This window comes from Triticum aestivum, chromosome 1A, assembly GCF_018294505.1.
Source record: "Triticum aestivum cultivar Chinese Spring chromosome 1A, IWGSC CS RefSeq v2.1, whole genome shotgun sequence".
Taxonomy (NCBI): Eukaryota; Viridiplantae; Streptophyta; class Magnoliopsida; order Poales; family Poaceae; genus Triticum; species Triticum aestivum.
In genome coordinates, this window is record NC_057794.1 from 25,259,019 (window position 1) to 25,273,309 (window position 14,291).

At 42.9% G+C, this 14,291-nt stretch overlaps 1 protein-coding gene and 1 pseudogene across 2 annotated transcripts; one reads left to right on the forward strand and one right to left on the reverse strand.

The window, feature by feature from the left end:
- Positions 1-2,497: 2,497 nt before the first annotated feature.
- On the reverse strand, positions 2,498-5,337 carry LOC123187644 (uncharacterized). Of its 2 annotated transcripts, none has more exons than XM_044599566.1 (6): positions 5,041-5,337; positions 4,797-4,925; positions 4,632-4,727; positions 4,313-4,549; positions 4,019-4,206; positions 2,498-3,321 (listed from the first exon to the last, which is right to left on the reverse strand). In XM_044599566.1, the coding sequence occupies exons 1-6, from the start codon at positions 5,207-5,209 to the stop codon at positions 2,761-2,763; spliced, it is 1,380 nt and encodes a 459-aa protein (XP_044455501.1). In that variant the 5' UTR covers positions 5,210-5,337; the 3' UTR covers positions 2,498-2,760. The 2 variants fall into 2 exon arrangements, with proteins under 2 accessions (XP_044455501.1, XP_044455508.1); XM_044599573.1 differs by having other exon boundaries at positions 4,797-4,922; positions 5,041-5,336.
- A 6,151-nt stretch (positions 5,338-11,488) lies between these two features.
- LOC123076352 (protein FAR1-RELATED SEQUENCE 5-like) lies at positions 11,489-14,035 on the forward strand (annotated as a pseudogene).
- The last annotated feature ends 256 nt before the right edge of the window (positions 14,036-14,291 follow it).

The window sequence follows — 14,291 nt, forward strand, 5'->3', positions numbered from 1 at the left end:
CGGAGGGGCTCTCGGCGTTGCTGCATGATGCTGAGTTATCAGGGAGGATTAGTGGGCAAACCAACAAGAAGCGGCTGCACTAAGGGACGTCCTTGATCTATATGAGAATTGCTCTGGCCAATGCGTTAATGTTGAAAAATCTGCCATTATGTTCAGTCCTAATACACGGGTAGAGGTGAGAAGCGAGGTTAGGAATACTTTGCTGATCCATAGTGAAGCCTGGAATGAGAAGTATCTTGGATTACCAGTGCATGTGGGTAAATCCAGAAGGAAGGCCTTTGCATACGTTAAGGGAGCGATTGCTGGACGTGTGTACGGCTGGGAGGAGAAGCTAATTGCAAAAGTCGGAAAGGAAACGTTAGTCAAGGCAGTAGCACAAGCCATCCCAACCTTCGCTATGTCGTGCTTTTACTTGACTAAAACTTTTTGTGAGGAGATTAGTTCCCTGATTGGTAAATACTGGTGGAGCCAACAAGATAAAGAGAACACGATCCACTGGATAGGGTGGGAGAAGCTCACCAAGTCCAAATCGCACGGAGGGCTAGGATTCCGGGATATGCACAGCTTTAACATCGCAATGCTGTCTAGGCAGATTTGGAGACTGATCCAGAATCCGGACTCCCTGTGCGCCAGGGTTCTTAAGGCTCGGTATTTCCCTCATTGTCACGTTCTGGAGGCGACACCAAAGGTTGGCATCTCCTATTCTTGGCGCAGCCTACTCCATGGTCTGAAGCTCGTACAGGAGGGGTACATTTGGCGCATCGGAGATGGCTTGTCCGTTAGAATTTGGACTGATCCCTGAATCCCACGTCCGTGGTCGCGGCGAGTCATTACACCCAGGCGAGGAAACTTGCTGGAGTATGTCAGCGATCTTATTGATCCGTGCTCAGGGGATGGGACGAACGTCTAGTGCGAGAAACTTTTTGGCCGGACGACGTACGACATATTTTGCAGATACCGTTGAGGGAAGGAGTGCAAGACTTCATAGCTTGGCAGTATGACAGCAAGGGTCTGCATTCGGTCAAGAGCGCATATAAGCTGCATGTTCAGCTGGGGAAACAGGAGAATCAGGGGGCGTGGGGTCTAGCACGTCTATGGCAGGAAATCTGAATAGCTGCAGTGATAATTCTTGGAAGCGTCTATGGAAACTGCCGTGCCCGAGGAACATCCAGATGTTTGCATGGAGATTAAAACACGAGTCCTTGGCGCTGCGTACTAACCTGTTAAAGAGAGGCATTCCAGTTGATGACACAAAGCGCTTGTTCTGTGGACGTGCTGACGAGGACGGGGCTCACCTGTTCATTAAGTGCAAATCAGTGAAAGTAGTCTGGAGAGATCTTGCTCTCGAACAAGAAAGAATGGAGTTGGAGAAAATTACGTCAGTGCACGCTATGCTAGATTATTTATGGGGGCTGAATGAGAAGAAGCGTTTGCTTATCCTAACCTTTTGGTGGCATTGGTGGAGCTGCAGAAACAAACTAAGGGAAGGGGAGCTTCCTATGGCGGCTACAGAGGTGGCTAGAAGAACTAGATGCAATGTCCTGGAGTACATGCAGATTTTTGCTCCCAGCACCAAGACCATATGCAGAGACCAATGGCGGGCACCAGTTGAGGACATGATAAAAATTAACCTCGATGGTTCACTTGTTCCGGGTGAGAATCATGCTGGTTGGGGAGTGGTCGCCAGGTCTACGGACGGCGCCATAGTCTGTGCTCGTGCTGGACGGCACGAAAATGTTCAGGATGCGTTTGCTGCTGAATCAATTGCAATGCATCAGGCTGTGTCGCTTGCTGCTGATTTTGGTATGCTAAGGGTGGCCTTTGAGACCGATTCTAAGTTGTTGCAGGAGGCGTTGGACCTCACTAAGGTGGACTCGTCCGCATCTGCGGCCACCATCGAAGACACGAAGTTTCAACTGAAGTTGTGCTTCTCAAAATATGATATTTCTCTTTGTCGTCGTACTGCTAATTCTGTAGCTCATGAACTGGCAAATTTGGGTCGTTTGTATTCCTCGAACCTCTATGTTGAGTGGGAGTCTGACATTCCAGCCCATGTGGCTGATTGTGCTTTGGGCAATTTGCCCCAGCACCGTTAAGTTATAAAAGCTATGCTTTGCTTTCAAAAAAAAAGTCTTAGGGGAAGGGCTAGGTGCAAAAAAGTTTAATCCCTCAAATTTTGAGGGATTACATTTTAGGGGAAGACTAGAGTTGCTCTAACATGGTACAAAACATTTCCAGCTCTGTTCCAACTTCTGTTTTATCATGAAAACAAGAGAACTTGTGCAAGCTCGGAAAAAAAATAGATAATAAATTTTACTTCGATTCAATCAGCAAATACACCAGCTAAATCAGCCCAGTATAATAAACACTTGATTTGAACTAAACAGGCTACTATTTTTCCACTTGTCAAGGTATCTTGATCTACACAGTAACATAACATGCAAACAAATTATAAGGATGTATCCAAATTATAAGGAAAATAGTGGAGCTAAGAAGATAACAGAGGAAATGCACTTGGAACACGTTTGGGTTTCCACCAGTCATATTACAAGGATAGGCCACATAAAAGTCAAGAAATTTTCTCTAGTTTTCATGAGCTTCAGGCTATAAAAATTAGTACTTCTGATGTCTGCCTAAGAGGGCTTAAGAAGACAAATTCAGCTGCTACTTATATACAATACCAAGAAAAGCAACAACACTTTTCCATGAGCTTCAGGCTTTCAGCCAATGGCTACACTGTGAGAATGCTGGAGCTGAGCTTCACTGACAATCCTTTGGAGCAAATATCACCCTCACGAAGAACTGGCCATACTCAAAGACTGAGTCATCAGGAGAAATAACAGCTCCGACATGTTCGTCTTGAAAAGTCCACTGGAACACTGAACCGTTCACTTCTAAAAAAACATGAAGTTCTTCATTTGCTTTCACTGCAACAATATGCTGGAATATTTTTTCGTGACCAAATAATTTGTCATCAAACAGCACAACTCCACGATGAGGATAGTCATCATATCCGGTGCTAAAAGCAGTGAACCTCACATGGTGAGGATGGTCCACCTTTGCATATACTTGTATTACAGCCTCGACACTTTCTGAAAGGACTTTGTATTTTAAGTCCAAATTGCAATTATCACCAGAAATTCGTGAATAAAACATGACATTAGCTTCAGCATGGACATCAATCTCAGCGTAGGCAGAAAGTAGTTGCTTGTCATCTGATTCATCCCCTTCCTTCTTTACCCAAAGATCAACTTCTACTAAAGCCTTATCCGATACATACATTCCTCGACAAGGGCTACAAAGTGGTACGACAAAAGAATCCTACAATTTAACAGCTTGTTAGAACTAATAAGCAATATCCACTTCCACATGCATTAGCAAGTATCAACACAACAAATTCAAAGATATACATGCTCATGTTCAAATTAACTAGTGAGTGATACTCACTCCATCTTGTTTACATTTGTTTGCATATGCAAGACATGCATGCGACTTTAATGCAATTGTGTTCTTTTTACCCTGATTTATCTTGTCAGTTGCTCAACATTATCACATATTAGACTACATCATCACTAGGGATCTCATAATCATTACCCTATGCCCCTCTACTATCTAGCTGATTGGGAGTTATAACCGTCTTAATAGCACATGCGTAATCAAAAGGCGACAAAGAAATAGAGTAGATGTCTATGTAAAGTATATATTAACAAGATGACCAGTTCTGTATGTTTGTGTTAAAAAAAGTACAATCAATAACAAATTTGGAGAATTGATCTCATGGGTTGAAGTGATCATCCATCTAAGGCCGCTTAACAACACAAAGAGCAGATCCTTTGAAGATGGAGAAGTAAATTAACCTGGCCTCACACAACTTTTAATAGATGCAAGCAATGAAGGAGACAAATCAAAGAACCAAACTAACATAAACATCAGTGTTGAACATCATTATTCAGCAGCCAACCATTTCGGAAACAAAAACAAGCATAATATCTTCGGGAGGAAATGAAGTCTTAATTACCTGCTTCTCAATTGTTACAGCATCATCCCTGGGACGGTTAAAGACATAGTTCCGTCGCCGGTCCAAGTAATCCCGAATGGCGAATATTCCGTACACACTAATGGAATACGAGGCTTCAAAGCTTGATAGACGCATGGAGAAAAATTGTAGCATATGACTTGGTTCACGATATCCAAGAGTTGATGGGGCTGCAATTATTAGTGAGAACAAAGCAAGTTGGTCACAGAGTACATAGATAGCACAACAGGAGATGAATTAATTACTAGTAATGAATGGCAGGCAAATGGCGCTTACTGGTAGAAGTGTCATGGGTCCTGTAAACACGGTGGTGGCAGGATTTGGCCCCAAGGATGCATAAAGCTGTTGCCTCAGGGAACACTTTCATGGGAGATGGGGGGAAAGGAGTCTCATCATCATCTCCCAGGGCCATAATCTCCTTGCACAGCTTTGAGTGTTCTACAATCCGCTGGAAGAACCAGTCTGCCCATCTGAGTTCTATGGCCTCTGCTTGGCTCTCGGGGTAGAGCTTTCCTGAAGAATTGATGTAGAACAGCTCAGCAGATAAATATATAGGAGTATTTTTGTTTCATCTGTTGAGAGAATCAGCAGCTACCTGGACAGTTTGTCTCGGCTAGTATCACTTGGCAATTGCGGCCGTCGTCTTCATAATCGCTGCTCTCCTGTGTGCTACCATCGCCTTCTTCCCCTCCTAGAGAATCAATCAATGTAAATCAAGGATCTATGGATACTTAACACATCTGTAGGGGGAATTGGCTACCTTGTTCATCGTCGTCATCACTGCCCTTCTCCCGTGCGCTCCAGGTGCTCCAGCAGTCATCGCTGTCCTCCTCCCGCGGGAACATGAGGTCCAAGGCACGCCTGGCGACTTCACATGGATCTGAATCTGCTGCTCGGTGACAATAGACAAATAAGTATTTGATCAACGAATAATTGAGTTGGCGGAAACAATATCAGTAAGAGGAATTCCAGTGAGGAAGAGTGGAGATGCACGATATACGCACAGGTGCTCATGCGCGCCGGCTGGTCATGGAGCTCGGCAACCTCCACCCCGTTCCGCCGGTCGCCTGGGTCTTCCGGGTAATCCCAGTCGGTGCAGGCGTCGGGGTGGTGGGCGCCATCATATGACAGGTTCCTCGATTCAAGGAAGACTTGCTCCTCCGTCGATGCCATCAACACGCTAGGGTTCCTTGGCGACGGCGGCGGCGGCGGCGGCGGCGGCGAGTTGGGTCGGGACAGGTTAGGGATTTCTGCTCGCGGTCGTGGGTGTGGGGAAATTGGGACGTTTTTTTTCTTTTTTCTTTCTTTCGAGGTAGTACATGAAAGGGCCCAAGGCCCGGCCCGGTTGCTCAATCAATCTGCTTATGGACACCTGATGAGTGAAATCAAGCATCACTTGACATTACTAGAGTTTACTCATGTGAAATTAGTCCGTGATCAAAATAGAATAGCTGACAATCTAGCTAATATTGGTTGTTTTGGAGGTAATACCGCTTGTTGGTTAGCATCTCCAACAGCAAGCCTAAAATTTGGATATCTCAAAACGGTTTTAAACTAGATGACCCCTCTCGCGTTGTTGCGAAAATCTGTTCCAATATATTTCTAGAGATTTCATTTTATGAAACATGAATATTGGAAATGAACTAAGACAAAAAAATGCATATCCTATATACTTAAGAAGTTCACCCCACTACTATATTTATCTCTACATGAAGTCTATCCACATCATCAAGTGGGCCATCTGTGCCACATGAGCAACTGTACAACATGCATAATGACACAGTGTGTTTGGTAAGCAACAAAACGTGAACCGTCCCCGCTTCCAACTTTCCATGTAGACCCATCTGCCATCGTCCACACAATTACTCCTCGTCGATTAGTTCTGCCGGCCTCTACGTCTTCTTCACCAAATCGTTTCTTTTTCATCTCCTCCACTATTTTCGGACGGATGGATCTATCATCTACTCCCTCCGTTCCGAATTACTTGTCTTAGATTTGTCTAGTTATAGAGGTATCTAGCACTAAAATGAGTCTAGATGCATCCATATCTAGACAAATCCAAGACAAGTAATTCGGAACGAAGGGAGTATGTTTTGCCTATGGCGCGTGCTACAAATCAGCCGGTTGATTTGTTGAGAAAGTAAACCGCCTTGACAGCCGTTGGATCAACCAGCGCTCAGCCGTCAGATCCCGCGACCAGATAACCACGTGCGACGCGCTTTGAGGCGACCGACCGTTGAAACGCAGTGTGTGTTTCAACGCAGCATATTCCCGCAGACAGACACCCACCTGATCCCCGCGAATCGCGCGGCGGCGGCGGCGACCGTGGCAAGGTCTGCCCATTATCCGCTGTCATTCTGCCGCCGCAGCACCGCCGGTAGCGAACCAGCCACCACCTCCCCCCTCCCTCCATCTACCCCCAACTCAAAGGGCGATTCTCTGCTTCAATCCAATGGCGCACATCGCTAGGGATATGTTCGCCTCCGCCTACAATCGAAGCTCCGGTGACTCTGTCTCATCCCGGTGGACGGATCCAACTTCGGCGACTCGTGTGCAACACAGGGAGCACCCACCCCCGGTGAGCATCTACCATAACCCGCCTTCCCAGATGCCACGACATCCACTTCTGCAGCAAATTGGGTAAGATCTGTTTGAAACCCTAACAATTTAGTTGCAGCAAATTTAGTTGTAACAATTTAGTTGTAAAAAATTGGGTAATTCTGAGCATTCAACATTGAGCTTGGATAAAACACCATAATCCAGGGGGTGTGTCTATGTACACTTGCTGAATTTGTACTGAAAAAAACAGAGTACTGTAGTTGACTTGAACCACATTTTCAGGGAATGTAGCATAAAAAACATTCTGTTGAAAAAATGGAGTTAAATATGTAGCACCCTTGTGTTTAAAAAAGTTGAAAAACATATGTTGCTTATGAATCACTAGTGCAGAACCGGGCAATAGCACCGGTTTGTAAGGCCCTTTAGTGTCGGTTCCATAACCGGTACTAAAGTGTGGGCACTAAAGGCCCCCCCCCTTTAGTACTGGTTCAACACGAACCGGTGCTAAAGAGAAACCACGTGGCACGAGCCAGCTCCGGGGGCCGGGAGCCTTTTAGTACCGGTTGGTAACACCAACCGGTACTAAATGTTTATGGGTTTTTGTTTTATTTTGTATGTTTCAATTAAATTTGTGTTATCAATTTAATTTAGGATTGTTTTACGTTATAATGAGTTGTAGTCGTCGTCGTCATCATCATCATCATCATCATCATCGCATATTAATAAATAAATAAACTCTAGCTAGCTAAAAATCATCGTAGTCGTCTAATTACCACTAAATAATCATCATAGTCATTACCGCTAGCTATCTAATCATCACCAACACTGGCTAGCTTAAAGAGGATACATTCACTTTGTAATAGAAGCAAAGATATCATCGAGTTCAACATAATCATCACCAGCATCGAAGTTCAGGACACAGACATGAGACACTAATTAAGAGCATGAACTAGTGCTGCTCCCTCTTAGGTAGAATAGCATAGAACATGTATAGCTCTCTTAATTCATCATACTGGAGCATGCAGATGAATCTGTCTCCTAATCTTGGGTTGCGCTTCTCCTTACTGCCCCTAGTACTTCTCTGCGATTGTTAACAATTTTGCTCCAATCTTTCACTATTAAGCATTCTTCGCTTTCAGAAATCCTGAATGCACTCATGTGCAATGTAGGATATCTTGGCCGTAAGCTAACCATTGACATGTCACCTTTAGTCTCGATCCACTGAGGCACAACTGTCATCGGAAGTCCCTGTTGAAGAACATCGTATAGTAATTAATATATTAAGCAATAAAAATTTAGTTTCAAAAATAATGTATGCAAAAGATGCACTAATTAAAGACAAATAGTTAAAATCTTACCATCTTTCGATTATAGATGTGACCGTAGTTCAATACGATCATCATTGGTCGCACGTTTTGAGTACTAACATTTCTAAGTTCAGGAATTTTTTTTGTCTTGACAGTATTAAGATCCTCAAGCCATGAAACATAATGACTTATCTCCTCGCAGTTTAGTTGAGCCCCGGGGCAGTAGTAGGTCCTGTCTACCAAGCGTCGGACATGTTTGCTTGAACCGAAATAAGCTGACAATACAAATTAGTTGTCAACTATTTTTGAATAAACTGTATCAAAGACATAAACATATGCATGCATGGTTGAGAAAAACTCACATAATGGTAGAACTGTAGGCGTTTGCACATCGACCTAGATGTCTATATTACCTTCAATATCATCTTCCGGACGAATATCAAAGGTGACAACCATACCAAGCTCAAATGCATAAGCTTTGCATAGTGCTTGCCAAGTTTTGCATTCAAAATGGGTGTATGTGTCTCCATTATATAATTTGACGTTGAAAGTATACCCATGCTCCGTCTTCGAGTAAACTCTCTTTACCTCCATATCATCTATAGCACTAAAACCTATCTTATCCAAGAAAAAAATTCTTGCATGGCAGGGGATGCGCTAGTAGAATAGTGAAAATTTAAAATTATAAGTTAAAGCAAATGAAGCATAGGTTTTGCATTCAAATAATAATTGACAAAGTGACTTACTGTATGAACTTTGAATGTCTCATCCAGCTTGATGCTGAAGCGCCTACCATCAACAAGGAAATTTCTGTCGCACAGGCCGCGCTGGTCTTCACAGTGTTCGCACATAATGAAATCTTTTTCGTCGTCAGATGACATTTTCTATGTTCATATAGGTGAAACATTAAACACCTATTACTATCTAACATTAATTAATATCTAACCAAATATATATTCATCTAATATTTGACATTAATATATCTAACTATATTCATCTCTAACAATTGACATTACTATATATTTAACTTTTCTATCTAATTCATCTAACATTCGACATTAATCTAACATTTATATAAACTCAATATATATATAAAATTAAATAATCAGAAAAACTCATTAACAAATAATATTTTAATTAGATCATCAAATCTCAGATACCTAAATTTTCTTACTAAAAATAAACTAGTTATATTAATTATTGAACTAGTTCAAATCTCATATACCAAAATAAACTAGTTATATTAATTATTAAACTAGTTCAAATCTCATATACCTAAATAAACTAGTTCAACAATTTTCTTACTAAAAATAAACTAGTTATATTAATTATTCAACTAGTTCAAATCTCATATACCTAAATAAACTAGTTCGATAATTTTCTTACTAAAAATAAACTAGTTATATTAATTATTCAACTAGTTCAAATCTCTAGTTCGACAATTTTCTATCTAGCTAATTCATCTAACATTCGACATTAATCAAAATTCGATCATCTAATTAACTTTTCTAAAAAACAGAAAATGAGTAAAAAATGTGTGTGTGTATGTGTGTGTGTGTAGTGTGTACGTATATATGTGTGTGTATGTGTGTATGTGTGCGGCCCCGTACGTCGCCGCCCCGTACGTACAAGCGGGGGCGCCGGTGTACGGGGCGGGGGCGGGGGCGTAAGTATGGTTGGGGGCGCCGCCGTACGGGCTGGGTGCGACGACGACGGACGGCAGCGCGGCGGGTATACGCGAGAGCGAGAGACGTACGGGACCGCGGCGGGACGACGACGGACGGCGGCGCGCGGCGTTCGGGGTGGCGGCGCGAGACGGCGACGACGACGGGCGGCGGCGGGGACAACAACGACGACGACGGGCGGCGGCGGGGACAACAACGACGACGACGGGCGGCGAGGATGGGTTCGAGCAGCGCGCGAGAGGTTGGAGACGAAATAACTGGGGAGATCTAACTGAATTTTCGTAAGTGTTGTATATATAGGAGACACCTTTAGTACCGGTTGGAGCCACCAACCGGTACTAAAGACCAACATTGGCCAGGCCAAGAGGCGGGAAGAGCAGGCCTTTAGTATCGGTTGGTGGTTCCAACCGGTACTAAAGGGTGGTCACCCCAAAGAGTGCGCGCTGCCACCCCAAAGTTTAGTCCCACCTCGCCGGGCGGAGGGCAGCCGCACTGGTTTATAAACCCAGCCGTGGCTACCTCTTCGAACTCCTCTATATAGCATGCTTGTGGGCCTAAACTGTGCGCGCTGTCCTGTGAGTCTGCTGGGCCTTTAAGGCCTGTAATTGCACGCCTGTGGCCAAGCAGGCCCACAGGGCAACGCCCAATTTTTTTTATAGTTTTTTTTTCTTTTCTGCTTTATTTTCTTCTATTTATTTCTGCGTAGTTTTTTGCATAGTTTTTTCTTTTCTGTTATATTTATTTTCTTTTATTTATTTGTGAGTAGTTTTATTCATCTAGTTTGCCAAAATTCAATATTTTCAGAGTTCATTTTGTAGTGATTTTCAATTTCACGGTCATTTTGTGAACGATTGAAAAATAGAAAATATAATTTTTTTCTTTTCTGCTTTATTTTTTCTTCTATTTATTTCTGAGTAGTTTTTTCTTTTCTGCTATATTTATTTTCTTCTATTTATTTCTGAGTAGTTTTTTTATATAGTTTTTTTTCTTTTCAGCTATAGTTTTTTTTTCTTTTTTGTTATTTTTTTCTTTTCTGCAAAACTTGATGGTCAAAGTCTGGAGTTATAACCAAAGTTTAAAAAAAAAGAAATGCCGACGTGCAATTAGTTTTTGCCATAACAGAAGAAGTCCGGAGTTGTAATAAGTTATTAAAAATAAAAAAGAGGTGCAATGCTCATTAATTTGCTTCAAGCCTTTCAGAATAGTGTAAACTGCACTGCGCGTAGCTCCGTACAATATACCATATTCCTGAAGGCTTGAAGCTAAGCAACGTGAGCATTGAGCCTCTTCTTCATCGTCTCTGCACTCAGGGCTTATAAACCGCTCCTAGTCCCTCTCTCTTGTCGAGGTGGGACTAAAAACAGCTTGCCATAACCTCATTAGTACCGGTTCGTGGTACGAACCGGCACTAAATGGTGATGGTGGGGCCATAGCCTGACCGCAGGTTGACACAACCTCTTTAGTACCGGTTCGTGGCATGAACCGGTACTAAAGATTCGCCACGAACCGGTGCTATTGATCGTCGCCACGAACCGGTGCTATTGTACACATTAGTGTCGGCTGAAATTCAAACCGGCACTATTGTACTTCACATTTGACCCTTTTTCTACTAGAGTGAACTTGAATTTACTGAGTCATATGAAACATACTTGCATCCCTGAGAAAAAATTGAATTCTCATGCTGAAGTCTTTTGTTCCTTTCCGCATTTACATGCTGTTGGTTGAACTATATTTGCATTCAAAAAAATTGTATTCGTGTCATGAAGCATAACTTGAACTTACGGATCAGTTCGTAACTTTTGTTTCACTGTTGATAGGCTCCCCACAGTAGTACAAGAGGTGAGGACAGCTACACCGAAAATCAATTTGCAGCCAACTTGGGGACAGCTTCAGCATGTGCAATGTCTGATGATGAAGAATATGATGAGATTTCATCTCAACCACTAGCACCATATGTTGGGATGGAGTTTGACTCTGTTGATGATGCTAAGTTGTTCTACAACGACTATGCATTCAAAATGGGCTTTGGCATACACACATCTGCTTCAAAGAACAGCCAAAAGAAGGGACCTGCGGTACTAATCAAGAGGGTGTTCCGGTGTGTCCATGCCGGGAAGCCAGAGAATAAGACCAATACTAGAAGTGCTTCAGAAGCAATCTCGACGGAACAACACTCATCAAGCAAAGAATCTTGGTTTGAAATGGATGTCACAAACAAGCGTCAGAAAAATAGATTGGCCCATCATGTTTGCAAAGCACACTTGATAGTTGGGCTGCAGGGCAATAAATGGGTTGTTTCATATTTTGTTGAAGAGCATACCCACCCTCTGATGCCACAGCCAGAGCGTGTACGGTTCTACCGCTCACACCGCAACATTCCGCAAGAGGATTTGGACCTCATATTGACAATGCATGATGTGAACTTCTCCACATCATCGTGCATGGGAATGCTTGGGAGGGTCCGTGGTGGAGACTGGAGGATACTGCCATATGTCAAGAGGGATGTTACAAATTTTCATTCCAAGCTGCGGCATACCATAAATCTCCAGGACATGGACATGACAGTTGCATACTTTGAAAGGCGGCAAGATGAGAATCCAGAATTCTACTATGCAAAAACAGTTGATGAGGAAACAAACTCTGTCACTGGACTATTTTGGGTTGATGGGAGGACAAGGGCATTGTACCCTAAGTACAGAGATTGTGTTTTCTTTGACACCACCTTTTGCACAAATAGGTAGAATATGCCATTTGCTCCAATTGTTGGTGTCAACAACCATTTACAAACAATTTTGTTGGGGTGTGCTTTGCTTCTGAATGAACAAATTGAAACCTTCAAGTGGGTTTTCCAGAACTTTCTGATTACGATGAACAATGTACATCCATTGAACATCATGACAGATCAAGACAATGCAATGGAAACAACCATTTCTGAAGCCTTACCAAATACAGTGCATAGGTGTTGCAAATGGCATGTCCAGAGGAAAGCGAGAGAGAAGTTGGGCAGAATACTGAGCAGGGATGGAGTTTTTGAGCAAGCTTTCTACACATGCATCAACGATCCGGAAACAGTTGATGAGTTTGAGGAGAATTGGCAGCACATGATACATTGCTTTGAATTGGAAGATAATAGACACCTTTGCAACATGTGGCGAACCCGGCATACCTGGGCTCCAGCATACTTCCGAAAATGCTTCTTCCCATTCACAAGCACTATAGGGAGGTCGGAGGGCCTCAACTCTTACTTCAAGACATTCATCAATCCTCAAGAGTCGGTTTGGAAATTTGTGCAGCAGTATGAGGTGCTCCCAGAGACGATGCTAGACCGTGAGGACAACCAAGCTTTCATTGGTGAAGCAACAACAACACCTCTTTACTCGAGATACAACATTGAGCGTCAAGCGGTCAACTTCTACACCCGGGCTGTTTTTGGCAAGTTTCAATCAGAAGTGATTGCATCAACGGGATATGTAATCAACCAGGTCCCTGTGCTTCACAATGAAAGCATTAACTTTGAGCTTTTCTCAAATTACTATGAGGATCCAAAAATATTCAAAGTAAATGTTGAGATGTCAAATGAGAAGTTTGAGTGCAGCTGCAGCTGTTTTGAGATGAATGGGATTATATGTGCACACATCATTAGGGTGATGACTCATCTAAATGTGCAAACTATCCCGCAACGCTATTTGCTACAGAGGTGGTCTGAAAAAGCAACAACACCAACAGGCTGCCAACTTCTGGATTTTGGACTCCCATCGAACAACACCCTCAAGTACAACTCACTTTGCAGGAAACTTACTTGGTTGGCCTCACAAGCTCGCGGCAATGAATTTGCATACAACCTGCTAAATGATGCAGCTAATCAGCTTGAGCCTGTTATAGCTGCAGCAAGAAGAGGGGAACTACCAGAGCAGCGGGAGGTGCATCAACGGCAAATGCCCCAGCAACAAGCAGAAACTCACAGGGTGCCAAGTCAGCAACAACAAAAATCCAATCCAACAAAACAACAAAGCCGAGGGGCCAATCCACCTTCGCAACATGAACAAACCGTTGATCCGTGTGCTGCACAACAGGGTGCCATGCTTCAAAACCCAACACGTGTTCCAAAAAAAGGGCGACCCACTGAAAAAGAAAGGAGGAGGAAGACTCTGCTTGAGCAACGAGAAGATGCACACAAGAAGAAGGCTAGACAAGAGGAGAAGAAAGAAGAAAAGAAGAAGGAAGCCAAACCAAGGGCAAAGCCTAGAACGAAGAAGAAGATGCTTTGCAAGTATTGCGATGAAGATGGCCATGCCATACAAGAATGCAAGTACCTGAAAGCTGTGATGTCTATCAAAAAATGCCGATATTGCAATGAAGATGGCCATGATGTTCAGGAATGCTCCTATCTAAAAGCTGCAATGTTGAGAGATCAAGATGTGGCTAAAGCAATAGAGCTTAGGTTGTGATGTAGAAAAAGAATTCCTTGCATTGTGACCCTACAAAAATGTTGTTTGCGATTGGAGGGAAAAGTAATACTTTGAGATCTGTAGCCAAAATTGCTGTATAGCCATTGTAATGCAAACAAAAAATGTTAGCTACTACAACATCTGAAGCTTTCTTGTGTGTCTTGAATATATTGGTGTTGACACTGACCATCACAACTTTACTGGAGAGTAACTTTAGTATTTTAAAAACAAAGTAATTTTTTTAAAAAGTTGCTTC